Source organism: Mytilus trossulus, chromosome 3, assembly GCF_036588685.1.
Source record: "Mytilus trossulus isolate FHL-02 chromosome 3, PNRI_Mtr1.1.1.hap1, whole genome shotgun sequence".
NCBI classification, from domain to species: Eukaryota; Metazoa; Mollusca; class Bivalvia; order Mytilida; family Mytilidae; genus Mytilus; species Mytilus trossulus.
The window spans coordinates 43,470,746-43,497,634 of record NC_086375.1 but is presented as its reverse complement, the minus strand read 5'-3'; the positions used below and the strand labels follow the sequence as shown (position 1 = coordinate 43,497,634).

At 31.2% G+C, this 26,889-nt stretch overlaps 2 protein-coding genes across 2 annotated transcripts; both read left to right on the top strand.

The window, feature by feature from the left end:
• The first annotated feature begins 1,751 nt into the window (after nucleotides 1-1,751).
• On the top strand, nucleotides 1,752-4,408 carry LOC134709452 (uncharacterized). Its single transcript, XM_063569610.1, has 4 exons — nucleotides 1,752-1,996; nucleotides 2,463-2,802; nucleotides 3,215-3,446; nucleotides 3,888-4,408. Exons 1-4 carry the CDS (start codon nucleotides 1,859-1,861, stop codon nucleotides 4,399-4,401), a joined length of 1,224 nt encoding a protein of 407 aa, XP_063425680.1. The 5' UTR covers nucleotides 1,752-1,858; the 3' UTR covers nucleotides 4,402-4,408.
• Nucleotides 4,409-5,734: 1,326 nt separating this feature from the next.
• Nucleotides 5,735-26,699, top strand: LOC134709451 (kelch-like protein 13). Its single transcript, XM_063569609.1, has 6 exons — nucleotides 5,735-5,855; nucleotides 7,631-8,013; nucleotides 12,377-12,563; nucleotides 25,359-25,474; nucleotides 25,777-25,935; nucleotides 26,258-26,699. The coding sequence occupies exons 2-6, from the start codon at nucleotides 7,632-7,634 to the stop codon at nucleotides 26,479-26,481; spliced, it is 1,068 nt and encodes a 355-aa protein (XP_063425679.1). The 5' UTR covers nucleotides 5,735-5,855; nucleotide 7,631; the 3' UTR covers nucleotides 26,482-26,699.
• The last annotated feature ends 190 nt before the right edge of the window (nucleotides 26,700-26,889 follow it).

Sequence of the window (26,889 nt, the reverse complement as noted above, 5' to 3'; positions counted from 1 at the left end):
ACTGTGGACTCAGAAAAGGAAATAAAGAAAATAGATATATGTGGCACTTATCAAAGATATCAAAAAAAATAATGTATAAGCCCACTAAAACATGCGAGTTCAATCGGTACTCAAAACCGAGCAGTTGTTTTGTTTGTATTTTTAGAATCCAGTTAACATGAGCTTCCGTTGCGATGTTTTTTAACATATGTAAACCATGTATAACATCCTGACACGTCAAGATTTTGTACATTAAAGACTTGTCAAAATGTTTGTTATAACTTTTTAACTTCATTGACCTGTATTTTCATTCTAAAGGATAACGACACTATTCTGTTCTCGTTGCTAAATCTAACACATTTTTTTTGCTAGTTTTCTAGAATGAATTTACAAAAAGATATCAAAGTATAAATTTTCAACGGTTTCGGTATTTATACATCCTCGGATTTCAAATGTTTGGCTTTGAGCGTTCCTGATGGGCCAATGGCGGTAAATCTAGAAAAGCGCTTCGGACGGATGATATAATGAATCGAGTTGTTTTCAAATTATTATTTTTTTATATGTAAGCACTTATATTGCCTTAAAGTATGACTATAAAAGGGAGCATCTTCTGATTAAGTATTATATTTAGTTTTGTTTAACTTACATCTGAGACGGGATCGTCTGTGAGAGCGAAAGCAGTGTAGTCTTAACTGCTTGTATACCTTGTTTTAATATTTCCATTTCACTGATGAATATAAAGAATATGGATCGATCGATTGATTGATTGATGTGTTTATCGCCACTTTTAGCACTAGGATGAAAATATAAAAATAACGAAACCCGGAACAAGTTAATGTGCTCGACTCGTTTACGGTTGGTTTTATAGCAATGAACATCGTTATTTGGCATTTTTATTTATAGTTTTGTCTGTTTTTCTTCTAGTTATGCCCATTGAGTAATTGTCTCCGTTTTATTTGATGGTAACTGGACTGAATTCGTTAAAATGTAGACATTGGCATACTGTTAAGACCCTTTGGTAGTCAGTGTTTGGGTTTTTTAAGCTTTTGAGTTGTTGTTTTGTTGGCGTGACTCACCGAACCCATTCCTTCTTTCACACATATATGAATATCTCTGTGTAGTGTATTTACAACATTGACCAATACTCGAATTTTGAACGTATTTCATGAGCCTTAATGCATGAAACGCCCACAAAAAGACCCATTTATCGGATTGCGATACCAAACAGCAACTTTGCCAGTTTTTAAGTCTGAAGTTTGAACCAACAATGATCAAAGATACTATACCCGCATCGCTGCAACAAGACAACGGATGGGGGTGTCTCCTTTGTTGGTTTTTTTGGACGATTGGCAAAGCTCCTTTTCTTTATACAATCATCAAAATATGTATTCCACTTAATTCGTTCCACGAAAAAAAATCTCTGTTTATTGAAGGAAAATCCATATCAACAAAGAAAATTGTTATTGTATGTTTAACACAGAGCGATATTCTACTCTGTGTAAGAAAGAGTCTTATGAATCTTGCAAAGTCGATGGTTTTCTAATCCGATTGTGTTTGTTAATCCTTAACTTATTCGGAAATGATGGTTGTGAATCATTTAATATATTTAGCTTGACGTTGATGCTATATTTGTATTTTTTTTAATACCACAGATTATACAGCCTGCAATGATTATTTTATGACTGAAACAATTCATTAAAAGATTGCATGAAACTACCCTGTACAGTTACGCCTCCTATTCCGAACGTCACTATGTCCTGTGACGCCACTAACGTTGCGCTTGGAAATTTAATCACGTGACGATCTCATATTTGCATAGCGCTGTATGACTACGCTCTGCAAACATCCACGCTTTCGTTAATCTCAGAAGACAAACAACATGCCGACATCTAGTCAAGCCTTGATAGTTATCACAGATGAAGGGGATGATCCTAGGGTACCAAGAAGACATTATCCAGCAACAGCCTCCAGTTATCCTGTGTTGAATATTGGAAATTCCGATAGAACTTCTAGCAGGGTAAGACATTTTTACATGCATGTTAAGTAAAAGATATATAAGAAGATTGTTTTCCCTAAATTATATCAGACTCCAAATATATTTATATAAATTAAAGATGTATCTATAAGACATTCTGTCTATTAAAACAGTATACCACCTAAACATATTTATAGTATTTATTTGAGTAAAAAATAGCCTGATAAAACACTTGGTACCATATTCATAGGCTAGCAGTTTGAAGAATACAATAAATCAATTTCCAGATATTTTCAGTCGATTACGAAAATCATATTACTCGTCTATATTGATATCTCATTATAATAATAATGATATAACGAAACACTTCATACGATTTGTATCTCATATATATATATATGACATTCCTCTCATGTACATATAAGTGTCATCCGATTTTACTTAGTCAGTTACTCTCTAAGGTTCTTTTTGGCAATTTCGACCTAAATTTATAATTATTTTTTTACAGAGCAAGCTACCAGGATTAAAAAATACAGCCAAAAAATCAGGATTTCAGAATCTAGTCGATGTAAAAGGTTATCGCGGAACCATATCATATGATGCAACAACAAAAGCTCTACGATGGTTGGTTGCTGCACAACAGACTCGCGGCAATGTTCCACTGTCTCCTAATGGCAATGTTCTACTGGCTCCTAATAGTAATGTTCCACTGGTCCCTAATGGCAATGTTCCACTTGTTGCTAATGCCCAGACTATAACTGGTACCGACAAAGCAGCACCACCTTGCTATATAGACCACACCGATCAATGGACGACTTCTAGGAGCAACAATACTTTAGAATATCAAGGTAAACAGCAAAGACAATTTTGAACTTTACATTAATTATTTTCTTAACCGAAATTTCCAAGATCTTAGTAAAAAGGAATCGGATTTGAAAAGCTGCATACACACTATTTATGAATGATGCATTCCTGTACGGCAATGTTATCTTAAAAAAATATATATATATATTTTTTACCCAAATGATGCATAACAACCAAATATATATTTTACCCAAATGATGCATAACAACCAAATCTATATTTCTTATACAAATCATTAAAGGTAAATAACATTCATAGAAACTTTACCCAAAAAAAATTAACAGGTCAAATGATTTGTATACTCAACTGAGTTATGTTGGTTAACTTAATACCTTCATGGACTCAGTTTTTGTTTTCTTAGACGATTTGTATAAAAAAAAAACTGTACTTTATTAGCTTCAGATAAACGACGAGCACAGTTGGAAACCCTTGGTGTAAGAAAGAGAACTTCAGGACTTGTTGCAGGACAGAGTTCAAGAGATATAATCTCATGCTCTTCAACTGTACTTCCGAAAGGTGCAAAGTTTATGCCATCCCCTCCTGGTCAAAAGGCACGCCCGATACCAGTGAGAAACTATAGTCGAGACAACGTTGGGGATATGTGTGTTCAAACTGCTGTAAATGATAGGTATGGTTACTGTGAAATACTTTATATACCGTAACCGCTAATGACATTCAAAATCAATTTATATATGCTCCAAAAAGACAACAATAATCACCAAAAACGTAATGAACAGCACAACAAACCACAAAAACCAACCGAATAAACACAACACAAACAGTTACGAATAAGCACATGGCCAATCTATCAGGACTTTGAACAAGCCCAAAAATGGGGTTGTGTTCGATCAGTTTTCTGTGCACACAGACACACACACACACACACATTTGTCTATCTCAAAAGTAAAACATACAATTGTAAATCCTCGAATCATGTAGCTGTAGGTTCTTGCATTAATTGAGTTTTATCTTTAACACAAAGAAAAAAATCAAAATTTACTTTTCAATCTTATTTGTATACAATAACAGACACAATTAAACCATTAATACTTTGAATTACTTTTTTTAGACTGTTTCCAAAAGAAAAAAAGAAGTCTCTACTTGACGAATTAAAAGAAGCAGTTTCATACGACAAAAGATTGTTTCCTTCTATGCACATGAGAAATTCACTTCCTGCTCCAAGTCCCAACAGCGTTTGTTTCAGTCTCAGGAGCAATGAGGAATACACACACAAAGAAATAATTGACTTGGTTAAGAATAAAACTGGTTTCAAACCACGCACTATCCAGTATGACCCAGTCGATGTTCGCGCAGGAAACTCAGAGGTTCCAAGTAGATGGGTTGTTGAATTTGAATCTGCCGCAGAAACAAAAAGCTTTCTTCAAAATGGACTTGAAATCTGCGGAGAGAAAGTGATTGTAAAGTTACTAGATGACGTACATAAAATGGAATTCACAGCTTACAAACTGAAGCAGGAAGAATTGAGAAAACTTGCTGAAAGACAAGCAATGGCTTATGTCCCTCGCAAATCTCGCCGAAGCCGCACTAACACAACACAGAAAAGTGAACGATGCAAGATTTGAACCATGAACAAGGGTGATTGTTTTGTTTTGTTTTGTTTTTATTTTATTTTTTCATTGTTATTATCAATAAATTTATTTTTTGTTCAATTGTGTGCATTTATTTTTTATGTGTTTTTTGCTTTTTGGGGTTTTTGTAGTTGTTGGAATGGTAAAATAAATTATTCAGTTGTTTATAACTCTGTTTATGGTTTTTTATGCTTAATTTGTAGATTGACAACTTGAACTGTTTGTCATACTGTGATCAGCTATATATGCTAGACTTTACAGGACTTGACTGATATTTTTTTAATTAACATCTGTCACTTACCTATGGGAACAGAAATAATCAAAGATCTGTCATTATCGCCCATTTTTTCAAATAACGAACAACATTTAAAAAAAAAATTACATAGGACATTCACATGCCATTGTGTTTAGGGTTTTAGTAGTATTTAGGTCTCAACCATCAGTCAGTGCTTGTTATGATCTATTGAAGACACTGAATGTATGATTGTCTGGATATTTCAAATTTGTATAGAAGACTTAAGTCAACTGGCTATGTATAGGGGGAGGGTTGGGATCTCATAAACATGTTTAACCCCGCCGCATTTTTGCGCCTGTCCCAAGTCAGGAGCATTTGGCCTTTGTCAGTCTTGTATAATTTTAATTTTAGTTTGTGTACAATTTGGAAATTAGTATGGCATTCATTTTCACTGAGCTAGTATATATTTGTTTAGGGGCCAGCTGAAGGACGCCTCCGGGTGCGGGAATTTCTCGCTACATTGAAGACCTGATGGTGACCTTCTGATGTTGTTTTTTCTATGGTCGGGTTGTTGTCTCTTTGACACAGTCCCCATTTCCATTCTCAATTTTATTCATATGTGTTAGCCAGTCATGGTTAAGCAAAGATAAAGAATGGGAACGAGACTTATATATGAAAAAAGGAAGCAACAAAGTCCATGGAAATAAGCGTCAACCATGACACAGCATTCGTTTTAAACATATATTTACAATTAATTGTTTTTAAATTCTTTTTAGCCTACAACTTAAGTTGAAGTTGAAAAAGGTATATATAACAGGGTCACAAGCTACATTTTTGGCGCTTATGCGGATTGCATATCCTTAGTTAATTCAAGAGTTCATTGAAATAGAATCTCGTTGTCTCAAAATAGATCCAGATTTTCATAAAAAAATCAGTTTGCACAGTTTTAAATTTAATACACAAATTCGTTCACTGTTTATACAGATTTTCAATGAAGGTGTGACAAATTCTATTGGTAGATTAAATATTTTGTCTAAGAGTCGTTATACGAAATCATACACACATAGAATACATTCCCTAGCTTTTAATACGGATAATAATTAAATCATTAAAAATTAAATACATGTGAACTAAGCTGGTTGATAGGTATACATTAATGAAAAACATGGTTTGAATCGTGATTTTTACCTATATTTTCAAAAACAAAAATAAGGTAGGACACTAATTGACCTTTTGAAGTGTTTTCCACGTTCATACTATTTTTTTATTTATTCGAATTGTTTGTTGAATCAGAATATGAGTCTTTATCTTCGGGTTTTTAACCGTTCATATTCGACCTTACGGGGAAATGTTTCCGGTAAAGCATGCTCTCTATATATGTAAGGCATGGGCAATTCATAAATACAAGCAATAATTATGTTCTAAATGCACACAGCCACAAAATATTCCAGTATGGTGTTGTTCAGTTTTATCAAGGCACTGATGGCTAGAATTTCAAAATTGCCTTTCAGTAATCGACTATTACATTTAAAGGATATATAGTCAAAATCAATACAAAGATTTGAAAATATTTCATCTAATATATTTTTTAGCATTAATGGAGAATCAAATCGACATGCAAGCATGCAACATTATGTATATAGCTGCCCCTATAGTCAGGAGTTTTAATTCAGTGCTTGTTGTTTGTTGTTGTATATCATATACGGTTTTGTACAAAAATCAGGCCTTTACTTCTCTTGTTTGAGAGTTTTTATTTTGTTTTTCTGGGACCTTTTATAGCTGTATTAGTTGTATTGGTTTTGTTCATTGTTGAAAGCCGTATGATGAACAGTGTGTCTGCTTTCGGCTTCTACGTCAATTGGGCTTCGGTAGAGAGTTGTCTCCTTGTCAATCATACCATATTATTAAATGTAAAGTTTTTTAAACAAGTCTGAATGTACTTGTCAATAATCTTAATACCATTGTTTCAATTGTATATCAATGTTTAAACGTATTATGTATATATATTGTACTAGTAATATAAATCGACTTATTATTTTTATCGTTCATATAAAATAAAAACTCATATCCGCCTTGATCTATATACTCGAGACAAAAATAAAAACATCATCATCTTAACCTTATATAAGATAAAACTTTTCCAAAAAGTGTCGCCGCTACAAAAAAAACGATATGTTCCTTCTATCATAGATATTCCTTTACACCAAATGGTTTATCATGTCTTTCTTTTAGAAAAAAAACATGAGTTCTACTTCAGTTCAAGAATGCATTCACCGATGTTAAATAGATAATTATCTAAATTGTTGTCTTGAAACATAGTCAAATTTCTTACAAAACAAGCACAGAGCAATGACCTGTGTGGACACTCGAGGCTTTTGCAGCGCAAAACTCTGATCTCATTAACAGTTGCCTCAAGAGGATCCAATAAGCCAAACTTGTAAAGCAAAGCACATGATTCAATGCATGACATCTTCAACCTCCATGCGATTGTGTTTTAACATTATATTTGTCAACAATGACTTTGAACTATATGCATTTTGCTTTCACCAATATTTCGGTTTAACACCATTCGAAGTCAAGAAAATTTACCAAACAAAAAAGAAAATTCGCTATCATGTTAATCGTTGAGTTTGTCATAATGATTTCAAGGCTGTAGTATAAAATTTTTGTAGACGTGTTTATCGTGATTTCTTAATTTATAAATGCGGGGTGTAGGATGCAGGAGAGACGAGACGTATTGCTGATTTGCTAAAAAAAAATGAGCTCAACTGTTAACAGAATGTGAATTGGGGCTTACTATGAATAAAAGAAGTGAAATTTATTTCATATACATTACTTGCAGGCTATACTTACTTTTATCTGACGTGTCTGAAGAGGTCACTCAAACCATTGACATTGCTGTCATCACAGAAGTACAATTTGATTTTGTATCAATCTTTATAGTATTTAGACCATTTCCTATATTCAATTGAACTTTGTTTATTTTAGAATGTCATCTATTAAAGCACGCAGCAGCATTGATGATTCCAATTTTGGTATCAAATCATTCGAGTTTGTGTTCATGTTTAACAAGAGTACCGGAAGCCCGAAAGTTTTTTATTTAATGGTGGACCCTATCGGAAAATGTCGACTTTTCCCAAAAACGAACACAGTTCTTTTCCCCAAGTTGAAAAATCTTGTGAACTTTCGCGCAGTTGTCTTAGATGATTGTTTATATATTATTGGTGGTAAAGATTGGGAAACAGGAGAACATATAGATAAAACATGGAGGTACGATCCCGCAAACAGTCGTTGGATTCAAAGAGCTAATTTGATCAATGCAAGATGTCGTCATACAGCAACAGTACTAAACGGATGTATTTACATTACAGGTTTGTTTGTTAACCTCTATACGTGTGTTTTGTTCAGTTTTTGTTTCGTTTGGCAGCTCTCTCATTGAAATGTATTAAACATTTCTTGTTCACTTCAACTCTGAGAAGACGATGTGTATGATTTTCAATAATGCAACTCTCCACAAGAAACCAAATGACACAAAAATTAATAGATATGAATCATCGTACGGCCATCAACAATGAGCAAAGGCCATACACTTTGTCAGCTTAAAACGCCCCAAGAATGTCCATCTCATTTTTAAAATGGTTGAATATGCCTAATTTTAGTGAACAACTGAAGGATAGGCGAGAAACCGAAGATTTGTCCATATGTAATTTTGTACTCCCTTGTTACATATTTATTTTTGGTTTTTTTTATGGATTAAGATTATAACACAATGTTGACTTCTGTAAAAAAAAAATTATTGTTAACCGATTATGTCTGTTTGTTTTGTTTACGAAGCTCGGTCAATTGCGACTGCCATACAAGTGAGAGGTTTAGCTAGCTATAAAACCAGGTTAAAACCACCATATTTTCTTAAACAACCCTGAACCAAGTCAGGAAAATAGCAGTTGTTAGTTTATAGCTCGTTTCGGTGTTAGTTGCCTTGTCGTTTGTTCAAGTTTTGTTCACTTCAGGGTTTCTGTTGTTTCGTTGTTTTCTTCTTATTATATAGTTGATTTATTTCCCTCAGTTTATTTTGTAACCCGGATTTGACATGTAATGGTGTCATTTAAGAGTTATATTTAACTTTGCAATAAAAGTCATAGGTTTGGCTAGCCACAAATATATATTCCGATGGCTTTTGGTACATATAAATAATAGTTTTTTCATATAAAAATTAAAACTGGTACGAGAATATGATATAAGTCTTATGTCTGATTAACGACAAGACCCTATAGAAATATAAAAAAAATAAGATAGATGAATAGATAATGTTGATAATGTTGAATCAATTTAAACAAAAATTGAAGAAATACATGGAAATGAATATAGTTCTATTTGAAGTAAACTACAATAAAGTATGAGCATACACAATTTTATTTAGGGGCCGTGTTTGGGATTTTCTCGCTGTGTTGAAGACCGATCGGTGGCCTTCGGTTGTTGTCTGCTCTGGTCTGGTTGCTGTCTCTTTGACATAATCCCCATTTCCATTCTCAATTTAAGATGTAGTTGAATATATAGTCTATTTATAACAGACAAACTGCATGGGGATGAAACAATATAAATGTTACCTTTAATATTAGCAAGATGAATTATATTGTTCCTTTAAAATTTAAATAATTCCTAGAAAAAATGTATTTCACTACCGGTTTTAAAATGCAAGTTTATAAGAAATGGTATTGGACAAATCCTCCTGGTAAATATGTCCCTCATATGTTAATTCCTATAGGATAATGTGAGGTTAAGATTGAAAAAATATATAAAAACAGACAAATTACAAGTAACTATGACAAATATCTTAAACGTTTTTTAAATAAAAAAAAATTCACAAGAGTTTGCCGCGAATTTCGCTATAAACTGCAACTTAAAGCCATATTGCAAAATCTTTAAAAATAATTTATAGTTTTAATTTTAATTTTACAAAAAAGTGATTTTTTTTTTACATACAGTCAATATAATTAAATTATTTGAAATCTCTATAATAATTTTGTGCGTTATGATTTATAGTATATATAATCCCAATGAAAGCTTCTGCTAAATTAATTACTAAAACATCTTTTTCCATCAAAGAAAATGTTTAAAAATGTGAGTCATGCCACTTTTCAAATAATTAATTTCCAGAATGAATCATGCCCAGATTAATAACCAAATACAGCAAACGACCAATTATTTTCGCTGTTTCTAATACATATTAATTAATTAATATGATACTGCACAGGAATCCGCCAATAAACAACCTGACGCGCTGTATCAGCTGCAAGATTGAGCCAATCAAACACGTGCTTTACTGATGTGTAAGTTTCATTTGAAATCAACACGATCCAAGTCTGTCAATTCCATGCTGAATTAAGCAGCATCGTGTTTCTTTCTTTCAACGATATTAAATGTAACGGAATTTTTCCAAAGAAAACGTTGTTAGCGCGACTCATCTTAATTTAATAATCTGAGCACACTGAAAAGACCGACTGGATTGTTTTCCAATGATCAAATTACAAGTTTATTCTTCAATCTTCATTAGCAGGCGTAAATTATTTATGAACATTTATCTTTTTTTCCTATTGTCGCCTTAACCAAATAATTGATACGTGATCGGCCTCTAATGAGAATGGGATAGTGAAATATACGCCTTGATTTGACAGTTATGACAAATTAGAAACGACCTTTTAACGAAGAATCGCCATCTATAATTATTTAGTCCTTATGTATTGTGGAACTTTTTTATTATTTCATCTTTTTAGTGAAAACAAAAAGAGCATAAGAAAAAGTTTTTCTCTGTTTTAAAGTCATAACCATGAATATAATAATTCTTCTTCGCCGCTTTGAATCTTATTTTTACTGGACATATGTAAATTGAGTATTTTCGAGGAGGTTTGTTGTGTCTTTTAGACGACATTTTAATGTAAAATAATTCGATTTTTAAGTCGATCTTTTATTTGCGGCCTGGAACACTAAGCGTTTGGTTGCGTGTGTTTTTGATCTCCAAATATCATGTTTACATATCCATCCTCTCAAAACTAAGAAAAGTTCCAAGATTGTTCTGCACCTGCTAATAACACATGTCTTTCATTTTATTTTTTCACAATGTTCCAGCAATACGGGAGAGAAACGTCGGCTGTTCCTCTAATACTAGTAATGAGTCAGACTTAGTAGAAAAACTGTTCATATTAAAAGAAGAGACTGTTCTGTTTTATGACTTTGTTCTAATAGACTAATTATCTATAATTTTCAAAATTTCGTTAATTTGTTAGATGTATCTATTCTACTGAACTTTTAAAACAAGGGTTCCACAGATACAACTATATCTTGGAATTTTTAAGAGCGATTTCCACTACCGATTGGCTGTTTTCATGATAGATTTTAATTTGCCTTATTCACATATTCTGTTAAAGTTTTGTGCTTTTTCCAAGGGTTAGCCACGTGGTAGGTGGCAGACTTTTTAACTAGAAAATTTAAGAAGATTGAATTTCTATGACTATTTTTTTATAATTTTAATTGAAAGAAAATCATAATTTATTGTAGTATTTCACCCCAAGCAATGCGGCAAACAAAATCATGTTGTCGCGTTATCTTCGATAATTGGTGGTTTTGGGAATTATCAGCCATTCAAAATGAAACGAGGATTATTTGAAGCAATCACCGTGTCGCAGTCTTAGTCGGAAAACATTAGAAGTTATACTGGATAACCGGGTCACCTCAGTACAGTATCTATATATTGCTTAATCTGCAGAACTCTTTCGTCTTACCCTATTGCGCATTCCTTTGGATGTTTATTTGTTATTATGTCTACAATTGTTCGTTATTTTAGTTCATTATACTAATATACTTTATTATTAGTTATGTGTAGAAATGATTAAAATGTCATGCGAAGTCATTTTGTCAACCGCTGAAAACGCATAATGAACAAGCAACCAACAACTACAGAGGCTATCGCCGAGCGCCATGCAAAAATAAAATTATGTGTCCGCCCGAGTAACTAACTACTGTACAAAGTACGCCGAACACATTCATTCTTGTCTAATGTAATTTACCCATGGTCTTTTGAAAAAACTATGATAAGTGTCCAGATACCAGCTTTATTCAGATATAAAAAGGTAATTTTTTCTGAGTTTCTCCCATTTTACGACGTCTAGGATAATACAACACCGAAACCAGAGTGTGATAATTTCCGAAACTAACTGAGATATTTAGAGAATAGCAGTTGGAAATTCAAATCTGTCAAATAACTGCTAATAAATCAATTCTTATAAGGTTTTTTTTCACAATTATTGAAAATAATAGAACATGCAATTTCTTAAACCTTTTTACTTAGAAATTCTCAATTATTTAAGCAACATATTTCGGATATGTGCAACTCAACATAAACTTGTAAATGGATTTACATACTGTCGAAGTACCTATCAGTTTTCAAGGTTTAACTCAATTTTATTTTAACTCTATAGTTGGAGCTAACTACTAAGAATTTTCTTAGAATCATTTTCATAACAGCGTGGACAGCCGCGATACTTAATATTATGTTGGTAAAACTGTATCTGAATAATTTACCGGTCAATTAATAAACCGAACGCGCCAAGAAATGGCCTTGTCCTCGCAGTTATGAAAATGATTAAGGTTGTGTTAACTAACAGATATAGGTAAATTATGTTTTATTGCCTATTTCTATTATTTTCATATCTGAATTTTTGATTAAATATATTACAGGGGGAGAGGTAATTGGAGGAAGAGTTACAGAAAGTTGTGAATGTTATGACCCAGTAAAAGACAAATGGACAGAAATTCTAGATTTACCCAGACCGAGGGCTGATCATGCAGCATGTGCGAATGGGCTGAACTTGTATGCTTCCGGTGGCATCAGTAATTTGAAGCATCAATGTTCTAACGTATTTTGGTAGGTATAAGTCAGATATTGTTTAACCTGAACAATCTATAATGTTTGATTTGTATTTTATATTGCAAGCATTTGAAAAATTATGAAATTTCAGACAAATCATATTTATGCAGAAACATGAAGTTCCCTCTTAATGTATTAACCGATTTTTTTTTCAAAATATTAGGCTTTGAAAATTCCTCATGGATGTTAATCCAGAGAGGTGATTCGGACGCAGCAAATTTAAAAGCGTTTTTTTAGTTTTTTAGTAGAACATTATCATTACAGTGATTTAAAAATTGACATTTTTTTAAAATTATTTTTACTAATTTTCAAGTGAGTTGCAAATTGCACACATTTTTTTTCAAAATGGATGACGCATAATCAGACTTGCTTTTTGCTTACTTAAATTCAAACTTTTTAAACTTCTTTCCTATATCATGAAAACAGAGATGTTTCAGATGTTAACACGTTAACCATGCAAACATGAAAACATTCAAAATGATCTATACAAATACTTGATCCGCCATTTTCCCCATTTGCGAGACCTATGATCTTTGATTTGGTTTTATGCACAAACGTACTATTTGTACCAATTATATTTATGCAGAAACATCAAACAATCATCTATTTGTCAAGAGACTTTCGTTAACTTTTTCCTCTCTCTATAAATGGTCGGCTACAATGTGACTCACACTATAGGAAGACATCAAGTCGGCATCTCTTAAAGAAATGGTCAGGATGCGTCGATTTTTTACAGATGTGGAAAAAAAGCTTTCGTCATTAGTTTTAATCGTTACATCATGGTAGTGATTCATAAAGTCAGTAGAATAATTAGAGTGAAATAAAGCCAAGCAGTATTTGTTTCGAACATGAATAGTTAATTATACTATCTAATAACAATTTTACCAATTTGTAAATAAAACATTTTTACGAAAACATCTGTTCCTGTATATATTGGAAAACTTCATTATCCTATTTATAGGTAGTAACATGGAGCTTAATTTCTATTCTTTGGTTTACATTTTTGATATATTGAAAAATAGCAATATGTGCATTATCAAAAATAATTTCCCAGCTGTGCTCGATAGAGTGCATTAGACATGTATATAAAAAATGTCTAAATTATTGAAATATGCATCTTAATCTAAATATCAATTAGAACAATATGGTTAACAACATTTAATTTGTTCAGCTGAGAGAAGATATTCAGTAGATATTTCTAGGAAAATTATTTTTCAAATAATGGTCCAATAAAGGAGTCGGTGCGCTTGGAACTGTTTGGTTTTTGACTGTGTCTCAATAGACTGATAAATTTTACGTTTTTTTTCGATTTATTTTCCAACAAAATAGAAAATAAAATTTTCTGCATTTTCAACAGAAATATCTCTAGGCGTTTACTTATCTCACTAATGAAAGGATAATATATACTTTTCTAATTTCAAAGAAATATGAGAATAATTTCCAATTATATAATAGTTAACTCCTGTATTAATATTTAATATGCATCAAGTTGTTCTATACAATAATGATTACTGCGCATAGAGGCTGCATGTTAGTAATAGCTATTGGCCAAGTTTCCAATACAACTAAATAATTACTAAGTGAGTTTTGCAAAAAACATTCGTTGTCTTGATTCGTAGTGTTCACATATGTTTGAAGTTCATCAGGTCACATGATATGAGTCAGGTATGCGTCGTGATGGTAAGAATCATGCCGTAAAATTTTGTAAAGATGACATCATGTTTTTAATAAGCTTGCATTAATTTACTTATATTAAAAATTTAATTATTAAACATATGCGTTTTTCAAAATGACAATGTTATATCCGTGTTAATTTTGCATTAAAGTTTAACAGGTTATGAATGGTTTTATACTATTCAATTTTGGGTGCCCTTTGTATCTTGTTCGGTGTGAGCCAAGGCTTCGTTTTGAAGGCCGTATATTGACCTATAATGGTTTTCTTTTTTAAATTGTTATTTGGATGTAGATTTGTCTCATTGGCACTCACACAACATCTTCCTATATCTATTGTAGTTTATCAGATTGCAACACGGTTATTTGGATACTGTTTTCAGGATTAGAATTATCAGGAACATATATATTGTTAGGTATACTGTTCCCAGGAATTATATTCAATTAAATCATTGCATTTTATGTGAAAAAATATAAGCTGTTAGAGGAGTTTTGCAGACAACTTTTGTCCATACATAGGACATTTTACAAAAATTAAGTAATCATTTGAATATGCCAAATTATGTTTTCTGCAATAAACATCTTTATCGTCTGGAATTGCAAGAAAATACCAACTAGTTTGTGTGTGTTTTTGTTAAACTTATGATTCACATTTTATTCAGATATTTTTTTGTTGGGATTTTTTTTTTATAGATTTGTTTAAACTAATTCGATAAAACGGTTACGGTGTAATGGTTGCTTAAGGTATATTTTAGAGAATTTACAGTACGAATTTGCACTGTTCTAATTTGATCACAAATACTAATACATGTTTATGTCTAATCTATATTTTAGAATGTAATTTTGGTGTCATCAAACACGCGGGAAACTTTATCAATAAGTATGATTTATAAACATGGAATTAGCCTGAGTTTCGGAGATTTTTTTAAATATTACTTATTACTTGTCCAATTTCTATTTGCACGCATCTATCCCATTAAACTAGAAATGAAGGATACAAAAGGTACAGTTTAAGTCTGCTTCGTATCTTGACTTTCATTTATGATTAAAGAGGCGATTTCAGCTTCACAATTGTGAACTTTCCATTCCTATGTAGCATTATAGCGATATTCCAGAGCTTTCATTTCAATCTTGATAGAGGGTTGCTCGAGTATGACCTAAGTAGTTAGAATAATCGCCAGGTTTGTACTACGAACAATAGCAACACGACGGGTGCTAAATGTAGAACAGGATCTGCTTATCCTTACAGAGCACCTGAAATCAATCCCAGTTGTTGATGCGGTTCGTGTTGTTCAGTCTTTATTTTCTATGTTGTGTTTTGTGTTCTATTGTGTGTCTGTTGATCTTTTTCAGCTATGGCGTTGTCAGTTTATTTTCAACTGATGTGTTCGAAAGTACTTTGATATCTTTCGCCTTCCTTCTGTCACTGTTTGAAAATCGAGATGATATTAATGTCTTCAAAAACCCTACCAAAATTAATCTTTTATTTTGAAATTGAATGTTCCAAAACCACTCAGTGAACTATACATGTTCATGTATACGTGCATTTGCATAATGTCAATTTTTATCTGACGCAACTGAATTCTCTATGCAAAAAGATCAAACATTAAACATAACAATCAATCTAGAATCAAATGTAAATGTTGTTGACTAGCGATTATTGCAATTATTGCTGTTAACGGTAAGCAAATGAAAATTGAAATTTACCAGTACTGTAAATTATAAAATAATGCATTCTCACGATCTTTCAGAAAAGATCAGAATATATGCATATAAATGAATTTGGAAATTATCACATCGTTGAAGTTATATCACATTTTTTTTCAATAACAAAATTAAACTACAATGCAGCTTCTTTTTGTATCAACAGTTCATTATTATGTTTTAATTAAATTCAAACAACATTTAATGATAGGAAATTGTTTGTTTAACTGCACCACACAAACCCCTTTTACAAGTCGAAACCACAAATTAATTACTTGTTATAGTAAAACGTGTGTTTCTTGACGGTCAATTTACCCCTGCACAATACGCTAACAAGTCAATCAGGGTTTATTTGACGCACTTCATTACAGAATGGTAATATACTGATCGGCAGTGGATGCTGGCAGATTATTGGTAAACTATGAGAAAAGATATCTGAAAATACAAATTTATAAAATATGGCGTATATCACTTTTTCGTAAACAATTTTAATTGCTAGTAAGTTGAAAGCGCATTTATCCTTGATAAAAAATAAACTAATCGGCTGAAGCATGATTAGTAAAAACGAAAAATGCATAGCTTCGAGGTTTTGCTCTCTCATTCTGGTACGGAAATACAATGTTTTGGCATAATTCACTAAGAAAATGGTTTTATAATGTGTCATTTGTGAAGAAAAATTTGATATTATACGGAAAACTATATGATTACTGTTGGACAATTATAAGCGTTATTCATCCAAGTTTTAACTGTTTGCTTTTGATATAATTACTAAGCATTAATGTGCTTTATCATATGATTTTGAGAGCTGATAAGTTTGCCAAATACTTGTTTTATTGTAAAATTAGATAATTGTTTCTCGTCCATAAAACAGTAAATGTTTCTGAAGGATGTTGATAGCAGTTAAGTATTGACCTTAGCCACAGTTAACGGTTTCCAGTACACAAAATTATGGTCCATTAAATTTATCCTCATCGCCAAGACAGTAAATTGGTCTTATCGTCGATAAATGCAGATGAATTATTTATCCTGCTATCAAATTTAAGCAACCGCCAATGCGTCATCTTACGTACATTTACCTCTTGGGGAACGCTTTTTTTTTGTTTGTTACAAATTGCAAACAAATTCATATCACGTGATCAATGTGGAATTTTATATGTTATACCTATTATATCTGATTGTAAATTACTTTTGATACATTAAAAAGTTATTTTTTTCATTTTAAACCATCATTTTGGTTTTTCCAACGTTAGTTGTAGGATACCGTTGCATTGCCGCTTACGTACTTAAACCGTGTCATGCGGTTATATATAATAATACATCAAACAAACAAAATCACAGAAAATTATCAATCTATGACATGATATGTGAATTTTAGAATTATTCATCACTGGATTAAAGCAAATTATTATGAGTCAATCAGAGAGGGAAAAAAGAAGTTTTTAATAATTTGATATTGAGCATCCATCGAGGATTATTTATCGAAGTTTGCATCAAAATAAATATCATTCAAGTTTATAAAATAAGAAGATGTGGTATGATTGCCACAGACACTACAATCAACCAGAGACCAGTTGGTGTAAATTTAATCAAGTACAGTGTATAGGTCACCGTTGTGGTCTAGCAGCAAAACAAAAGAATCAACTATAAGAATCAGTTGAAAAGGGCTCAATTCATCAGATCGACACAAAGCAAAAACTACAACTTATAATACATACCGGCAGTTATCACACGAACACAAGTCTTGCTTTTTGTGTTTTTGTTTGGTGTTTTTATTATATTTTTAATTTTTGCCTTTGGTTGAATTATTTTTGGATTTCAGTTTTCAACGAAAGCGAACGAATAAGACTCAATGTCGCATATGAATCAATGCAAACAAAAATGACAAGAATATGATATTTTCAAAGAAATACGTTATTATAATCTTAAGATGATCTCCGTGTCATCTTAAGGGATTGACACCTTACAGGTTCGTTGGACTTCCTACTGCCAGGGAAATGGACAGTAATGCTGTCCAACCAATGTCCAACAATCGACCTAATGAGCATTTATTGAACTGACCATGTCCAGTTGTCATATTTCATTAAAATATGATTGATTTTGAAAAAGACAATAGCGTGAGTCATGGTTGAGATTGACTCGTAATCTCCGATTTAATCACCGGTCAGTCTCAGTAATTATGACCATTTTACCACATGATAATAGCTAGTTTTATAATAGATGGTTCTTATGTGCTTCTAGCTTAATTAAATGTTGAAGTCATTGTCTTCTTAGTTAATTTTATAGTTATATAGTTCCTTCATGGTGAGATTAGTGGTGGCTATATAATGTTAATTCTCATGCATGCTTGTACCATGATTCAGACATTAACGGCAATTAACACATGCCATTGCAAAAGACATGCCTATATATTTGTATCCATTTTATTTGTTATTCGTTGCAGATTTTAACCAGACATATCAAATGCACTGCTGCTGTCAATGTGTTCCCCAACTCGAGGGCTACACAGTGATCTGAATATGATTTTTTTTCAATTTATACTTCATCTTCAATAGTTGTCTGTTATTTTTAAAAAAAGCATGATTTTTTTTTTTGGTTCGTTCAATCAAATTGAAAATATATAGTGGAGTAATAATTTGCTTTTAGTAGCCAGTATGCTCTAAGCCAGTATGGTTTAATTTTGTCAAATTAAGCTAAGAAACATTAATATTCACTTTAAAGTGAATAATTCGACCTCATTGATTCGTATTCATGTGAACTACAATTTAACCCCTTAGCTTAAAATGGATAGCGCGTGCATTGTGCGTATTTAGTTTTTTTTAAGGAAAAGAATGTCAAAATTGACAGTGAAACTAAGGTAAATCATTTGGTTGACTGATTCGATCCACACAAGGAATTTTAATACAGGAAAAATCGATGTTTTACATATATTTTTGATCTATAATATGAAATTAAACAGACCAACTTATAGCACGAGTTCGCTTTCTTTTTATATCTATATTTATGTCTATAACGCCTAAATGACCATCGGAGGTCTTCGGACGTCAACTCGATAGTGATGACATGATAAACTCTTTTGTGGATGAGATCGGATTAATCCTAATAGAATCCGCAAGGGAAACTTTAGGAACAAGATCAGACAAGCCGAAAAAACGAGCATACAAAATCAAGGGAGATAAACCTTGGTTTAACCTTGAGTGTAAATTTGAGAGACAGAATTATAGGAAATTTAAGCGCAAGCTTAAGGCGAGGCCTTCGCCTTTATTATCTAATAAAGTCAAAGAATCTGAGAAAAGATATAAAAAGGTCATGGACAAGGCTATTAAAAAACATAAAAAAGATATGGCTCGAAAATTAAAAAATCTTAGATCTCAAAACACCAAAGAGTATTGGAAAATTTTGAACCAACGCGAACATTCAAAACAACCGAATATTGATTTTGAGGATTTACTCAACTTTTTCAAAGAGCTAAACTCAGGTAACTCAGATCCAATTGACTTGCCAACAAATGATACAAATTTGATGAATGAACTGAATGATAATTTGAATAGTCCAATTACGAAAGAAGAAATATTAAAATGTATTAAGAATTTAAAAAATAACAAAGCTTGTGGTGATGATATGATCATTAACGAATATATTAAGACTTCTGGTGATTTTTTTATTGATGTTTATGCTGCATTGTTTAACCTGATTTTTAGAACTGGAATAGTACCAGTATCTTGGGTGATTGGAACGATCAAGCCATTTTATAAAAACAAAGGCAATAAGTTTGATCCTAAAAACTATAGACCCATTACTATTGTAAGTTGTATGGGTAAATTATTTACAGCTATTTTAAGTAATAGACTTGCAAAATTCTCTGATGAAGTTTTACTACTCAATGAAAATCAGTGTGGATTTCGAAATGGTTACTCAACTTGTGATTGTATCTTTACATTACACTCTTTTTTTGAAATTTTGAAATTAAAAAAGTAAAAAATGTTCTGTGCTTTTGTCGATTTTGAGAAAGCATTTGACACAGTGACTAGAGATGCTTTATGGTATAAGATGTTAGTAAATAATATTAATGGTTATATGTATAAGATTATTCATAACATGTATGCTGATATAAAATCATGCCTGTCATACAATGGTGAAAAATCTGATTATTTTCCAAGTAACATTGGTCTACGCCAAGGGGAGAATTTATCCCCTTTTCTTTTTTCGCTTTTTTTGAACGATTTGGAAGATTTCTTTTGTAAAGGGAATTTGATAGGCTTAAAAACTATATCAGATGCCCTAGAAGACGAACTAGATATATATGTTAAACTGTTTGCAATTCTTTACGCAGACGATACTGTATTAATGGCTGAATCAGCCACAGAACTTAATTTGTTATTAGAAAAATTCGAATCGTATTGTGATGTTTGGAAAATGAAAGTCAATGTAGATAAGACTAAAATCATGATTTTTTGCAATGGTAGACAACCTGCTGATCTTAAATTTAATTATGGTAATACTGATTTAGAAATTGTAAATGAGTTTAATTATCTTGGGATTTATTTTTCAAAAAATGGCTCATTTAAAGCAAACAAGAAGCATCTCGCAGAAAAGGCGACGAGAGCCATGTATGAAGTTATCAAAAAGGGGAGAAAGCATGGCTTATCCATAAGCTGTCAATTAGATTTATTTGATAAATTGGTTAAACCTGTTTTACTTTATGGCTGTGAAATTTGGGGATTTGGAAATAATGATATATTAGAAAGGGTTCATTTGAAATTTTGTAAACTTCTACTACATCTTAAATCTTCTACCCCGAATTGTGTTATATATGGAGAATTAGGACGTTATCCTATTAGTTTAGATATCAAGGTTCGCATGATTTCATACTGGGCGAAACTGATTTTTAGCAAACCCAGTAAATTATCAGCAATTGCATACAAATTAATGTTTAGTTTATATCATGGAAATAATGTTAAACTTTATTGGATGAAATGTATAGAATTTATCCTTAATGAAACTGGTTTATCTTATGTATGGTTATCTCAAACTTGTGTAAATGAAATTTGGTTAAAGACTGTTGTAAGAACATCTCTCCAAGATCAATTTAAACAAACATGGTACTCAGATATTCAAACGAGCTCAAAAACATTAAATTATCGCCTTTTTAAGGAACTTTTCGGATTCGAAAAGTATTTAGACATTTTGGAACCCCGTGATATTTATACTTTGTGTCAATTTAGACTCATTAACCACAGATTACCTATAGAAAGTGGAAGATGGAAAAAAAATCAGAGAGATAAAAGAATATGCGAACTATGTGACTTAAAAGATCTTGGAGATGAATTCCACTATGTAATGAAGTGTAAATTTATGGCTATAGAAAGACAAAAGTATATCGCTAAAAAGTATATTGATTATCCAAATATAATTAAATTTAAGGAAATAATGAATATGAAAAAACAATCATATTTAAAAAGCTATGTACATTTATAAGGCATATTAATTCATGTGTGTGTTCTCCTGGCTAAACTAAACTTATACATGTATTTGTAAATAGTGTACATATTATGTTTTCTCTAATTTATAACTGTGTTATTTATTACATGTAACTTCTGTATACCATTGTATTTACGAAGGTTTGTCAGAATAAAGATATATATATATAGTTAATTAGATGGTGTCAACACTTAAATACACACGAATCGAAGCTTCATATTATCGAGCCCATATCCTGTAAATTGTTCATTTTGTACTTTGTATGATTTGGTTAAATGTTTTACAGTTAAGAGAAATTTTTGAGATAAATATAAATTTCTTTTACCAGTGATACGTATCCATCTTCCTAATACTTTAACAGAAGTATGTGTATCCTTTACAAAGTATTTTATTGTAAGTTGTCTAAAGGATGACCTTGGTAAGGTATGTATGACCTAGTAAGCTAGTATGTATAGTCGCTCTGCTGAAAACTACAATGCAGCTCAAAACTATTTAGTATACTTATTATCTCTATTGTTAGAAATTTGATAAATCTTATTAGAAATTAGGGGGAGGGGCAGGCATCCCGTCCCCTTTTAGAGCCATATTTGTTGTTTATCCAAATGGTTTACATATTCCACTCCAAACTGAGTCTAGTATGAGGGCCCTTTTTCAAAATCCTGTTTCCGCATCTGACATATCTGTATCTTACGATGATGAATGAACTGACATAGATGTTAATTAATTTATATATATATATATATATGTTGTGTACAAGTTATCATTTTGTACAAATTATAATTTGTACAAAAATATTGTACAAATTATAATTTGTATTTTGACTTTGTACAAATTATAATTTGTACAAAACGTGCTTGTTCAAATTGTAATTTGTACAACATTTGACCAAAATTCACTTATAACTTGTACAACAGTTTCAAATATGAATTTTGGTGAAAAAATGCACTGATTCACACAATATAATTGTAGTTAACTGACTACACACCAAACCTTATTAACAAAATACACCGTTTTTACACAAATATAAAAGGCAGTTAGATCTTCGAAATTTTTGAGAGAAAAAAAAGTAAACAAAAAGGATTTTTTTCAAATTGTTAAAACCTACTACTTTATCCTTAAAAAAATATCATTTGAAAGTAGTGCTTGACTTATCGTTATTTTTGAGTTTTTTTTTTTTATTCAAAACTACATATATAATAATAATAGTAAGAAAGTTCATAGTACATCAGCAAAATCGAGACAAGCACATAAAGTTGATATTTTAAATCCTTCATAAACGTATAATATAAAAAATAACAATTTTAAGAAAGAGCAGAAAATCTCAATCTGAGGTGCATGGATTGGGTAGTTATTTTAAAACATTACGTGAAAGTTAACTTATAAAATCAGTCTATTATTTGGAGCCAGGGGTTCCAGCAGGTGTACGCTCTTTGCAATGGTTTATTTTCATAAAATATTATTTTTTCAATAAACAAATACACATGTTCATTCACAGCAACGGTTCCTGAGCTTCAACGTTTGCTCTATATATGTGAAGCAGCTAAAGGGAAAACAGGTCGTCATCGAATTGAGAGTGAAATGATGGTTTGCAAAATAAGATTCCATAAATCACTAGATCACCTGCTCAAACAAATGATAAAATACTGACTTTTGAATTTTTAAACCTAGGTGTAATGTGTTGTCATTTGATAGCAATTCAATAATGTGTATCAATGCTGTTTCTCCAAAATCCATATGATAAATTATTGTACAAGTTATAAGTGATTTTTTGTCCAATTGTAATTTGTACAAGCACTTTTTGTACAAATTACAATTTGTACAAAGTCAAAATACAAATTATAATTTGTACAATATTTGTGTACAAATTATAATTTGTACAAAATGATAACTTGTACACAACATATATAAATTAATAGTTGAAAAATACAATTTCATTAGGAAACTATCGTTAGCTTAAATATCTTTCTTGTTGCTAGTAATCCTCGTTAAATAAAGGGGCGTTATTTGGTTTGTTATATTTCAAAATAAACAAACTATTAACTGCATCGATTCACCAAAGAAGATACCTTACTGAAAACTGAAAGTTAACACTACAAATTTTCTGCTTGAATTTCTTTTCAATATTTAACAGATATTTTTTCATAAACGGTCTTTAAAAAAATGATAAAATCTAAATCATTGACATCTGTCATAATATTTTTTCATTATTTGGGTCATTATCCTAGGAAATTGGACATTAGATATTTTTTTATAAACGTGCCAGTATTAAAAAAAAATCATTCATTAACTCAAAATGAGTCACAAGTCAATGCGAGCGAGGTCGTTTTCCTTCGGCTTTTTAATTAGCCGCTTGTGTATTTGCCAAGAGCAACGTCCGAGAAATTTATTTGTGTCAGACGAATTAGAATGAAAAGTCAAACGTTTTCCTTCATTCTACAAATAAAATAAAAAATTATTAACACTAAGCTTTATTTCTTAACACGTTTATTTTTGATAAATCATAATTATATTAACACAAATCATCCAATTTATTATTTAATAAATAGTTCTTTATATTTACTGAACTCTCTTCTCTTCTTTTTTATTTACAGAATAGAATTAGAAATTATTTTAAACTGATAAAAATCATATTTTGTAGAGTCTTGACTTTTAATTACTATTGGTGATTAATAAAGAATGTAAACGTTGACAAATATATGTTATAATGGAATAGCTAACAAAAATATATAGAGCATTGCAATCATTTCAATTGATCAATAGATACTATAGAATTAAACCTTTTTGGAAAAACATGGACAAACATTATTTTATTTTGAAACTATTTATTCTTTACATTTTATGCATTTACTTGAAATCGTTTATATTCAATAGAAAACTAGCAACATCTTGTATAATGTCGAGAGGTAAAACCATAATGTGACTCACACTTTTTTATAAAAGAAAAACAATGAATTATTATGATGCTTTGTCTTTTCCCCTGTTCTATCAATAAAATATGAAAAAAGTACAATTAACATAAAAAATCGAACAAATTGCATTGTCTATAAGCAAGAATCAACTGTTTCCAAAAACCGTTAAAACACCTGAAAAATTGAAAAATTATAATGAGTGATTCATACCATTCTATGAGTCAGGTGAAATAATGAAAGAATTAAAACAGAGAGTGAAACGCTTTGAAATTTTATACGTTAAAATTATTCTTGTTGACAGTGTGTTCGTTTGTACCCATTTTGTCGTGTTTAAACAAATTTATTAATAATTAAATGTTTTTGTTCCGTGGGATGGACAATTACTTTACTAGCTTTGTTTATTTTAATTTCTTTTTAATAAGTAATTACCGCAAAAACAAAGGAGGTTCTATTAAAAAAAAACTCTTCAATATTACATTAAACTACTTATGTATTGTATACCCTGAACTATGGTAAAGAGTGAGCAACCTATTTTATTTAAATAAGCGTTTATTGTTTATATATTTTTTAATAACTATTTAACATAAAATATTAGGGAAATCGGTACAGTTCTAGACAAAATTACAAATCTCCGTAAATTTTAATATTTTAGTGATATACATGTATTATAATTTTATACGTGTGTATATATTTTGGCAACTATAATGAAGAAAATATGAAAAGATTCTAGTCATTAATTTGGGTTGCAGCATTTGTTTTTGTTTCCCAACAAATACCGAAATACTAGTGATATATATAACAAAAAGCACACACAGAAAAAGGCATACAAAAAGTACCCCTATGCAGAGTTTCATACGGGCGGTATCAAATTTGATTGAAAAGAAAACGAAAACGTAGGAATCTTGTTAAATTCTAATGATACAACGCAGACCAGACCCTCTCTGGATACCACCATACCATACAAAGTAGAATAAAGCTACCAAAAAGATAAAACTCGATTGTTGTCAATATTTCTTCTTTTTACTCTTAGGACATACGACCCCATCACTAATGAGTGGACAGAGCCTCTTCCTGGAGTAATTCTCCCACATGAAAGAGAAAAGCATAATATGATCTCAGTTGGAAAAAGAGTGGTAGTTATAGGAGGTTTGTATCTGTCACCAAATAGATTTTGAATTAAAAGATTTTCAAAGCTGAAAAATACTGGTATTATGAACAAAGATCATCAAACATACAATGAAATATGACTATTATATTCTCTTATGATCATTTCTAAAAAACATCCATGAAATTAAACATCACACGAAGTAGCTTACTTGAACACTTAGATAACATCAGTTTCACCGCCGAAAATGGGTCAGAGAAATGTACAACTGCACTGAACCAATCGTTGTTATAATATTTGATGATATTGTCATGTATATCTTATTAAAAGTTTTTATCTTTAGGACGTGGATTTGACCAAGAGACTTTCTCAGAAAAAGACGAGGGAGCCGTTTGCAGTTATAACACACATACGAAAGGCAATGCGAGAAAAGACGGGATTTGGGACATATTCCATCCTAATGTTTTCAATCCAAGAGGAAATGCTGGTGTTGTACTGTTGGGTGAGTTTTCCCGACAAACACTTTAAAGAGAGGATTACCTAAGATTTTACGCTTGGCGATACCACTTATTGGGCCCTACATCGTTTGAAACCTTTATCAAAAGAACTTTTTTTCACCCTAATAACACGTCAATAAACAACCTTTAAGTTATTATTTCGAATTCGAGACAAAATAGATTCGTGTATCAAACATGTTCCACACAAATCATAAAAAGACAGACAACAAATGATTACTTTGCATAAATTTGATAGAAATACTAGTCAGAAATACACATATAGGTAATGGTCATGCCATTCAAAGCGGAATAACTCTTTATTTTTAGGAAGAAATTTGTATCTGATGGGTGGTAAAAGTTATCAAAAGGACTGTGATGTCAGAATGGTTGAATGCTATAACACAAAGAGACGGAAGATTAGAGAATCGTTTCAGCTACCAGACAGTTTTAGCTATGTCAACGTTGATTGCGTTGTTCTTAAAGTGCCTATCACAAATACAGATATTAATTTTGATGATATATTGTTGTATGACAAATATATAATGTGGTAGAATTTTTCACTAGTCAATTATGTCACTATCTTGCCTGAAATTATACTTTTTAGTCAGTTTAAAACTGTACCTCGGAAACATGAAAAGCTTTACAAAGAGATAAAAGTATATGTTTTGGTCTAAGAAAAGTCGTCACAACAAAATACGACCACTTGTAGATGCAACTTATTTTTTTATGCAAGTGCTATAAACGATGCCAATAAATATTAGTTATTTTGTGTAAGCTTTCACTTCTTTCATTCATTTTGGAACTGAAATGCAAATAAGCAACCACAATAGCATTTCACGTATCATTGGTCTAATATAAATCCCACTAGGAAACTTAAAAACATAAATTTTAACAAAAGAAAAAATCAAATCAGTTGAAATACATCAATACAATTTAAAAATCGTAACACATACCAATGG

Bases quoted from the DNA above. Each gene is read 5' to 3' on its own strand.
- LOC134709452 (XM_063569610.1), top strand. From the start codon at position 1,859: ATGCCGACATCTAGTCAAGCCTTGATAGTTATCACAGATGAAGGGGAT. The intron at 1,997-2,462 runs GTAAGACATTTT...ATTTTTTTACAG, and splicing joins CCGATAGAACTTCTAGCAGG to AGCAAGCTACCAGGATTAAA. The intron at 2,803-3,214 runs GTAAACAGCAAA...GTACTTTATTAG, and splicing joins CAATACTTTAGAATATCAAG to CTTCAGATAAACGACGAGCA.
- LOC134709451 (XM_063569609.1), top strand. From the start codon at position 7,632: ATGTCATCTATTAAAGCACGCAGCAGCATTGATGATTCCAATTTTGGT. The intron at 8,014-12,376 runs GTTTGTTTGTTA...AATATATTACAG, and splicing joins CGGATGTATTTACATTACAG to GGGGAGAGGTAATTGGAGGA. The intron at 12,564-25,358 runs GTAGGTATAAGT...TTTTACTCTTAG, and splicing joins CAATGTTCTAACGTATTTTG to GACATACGACCCCATCACTA.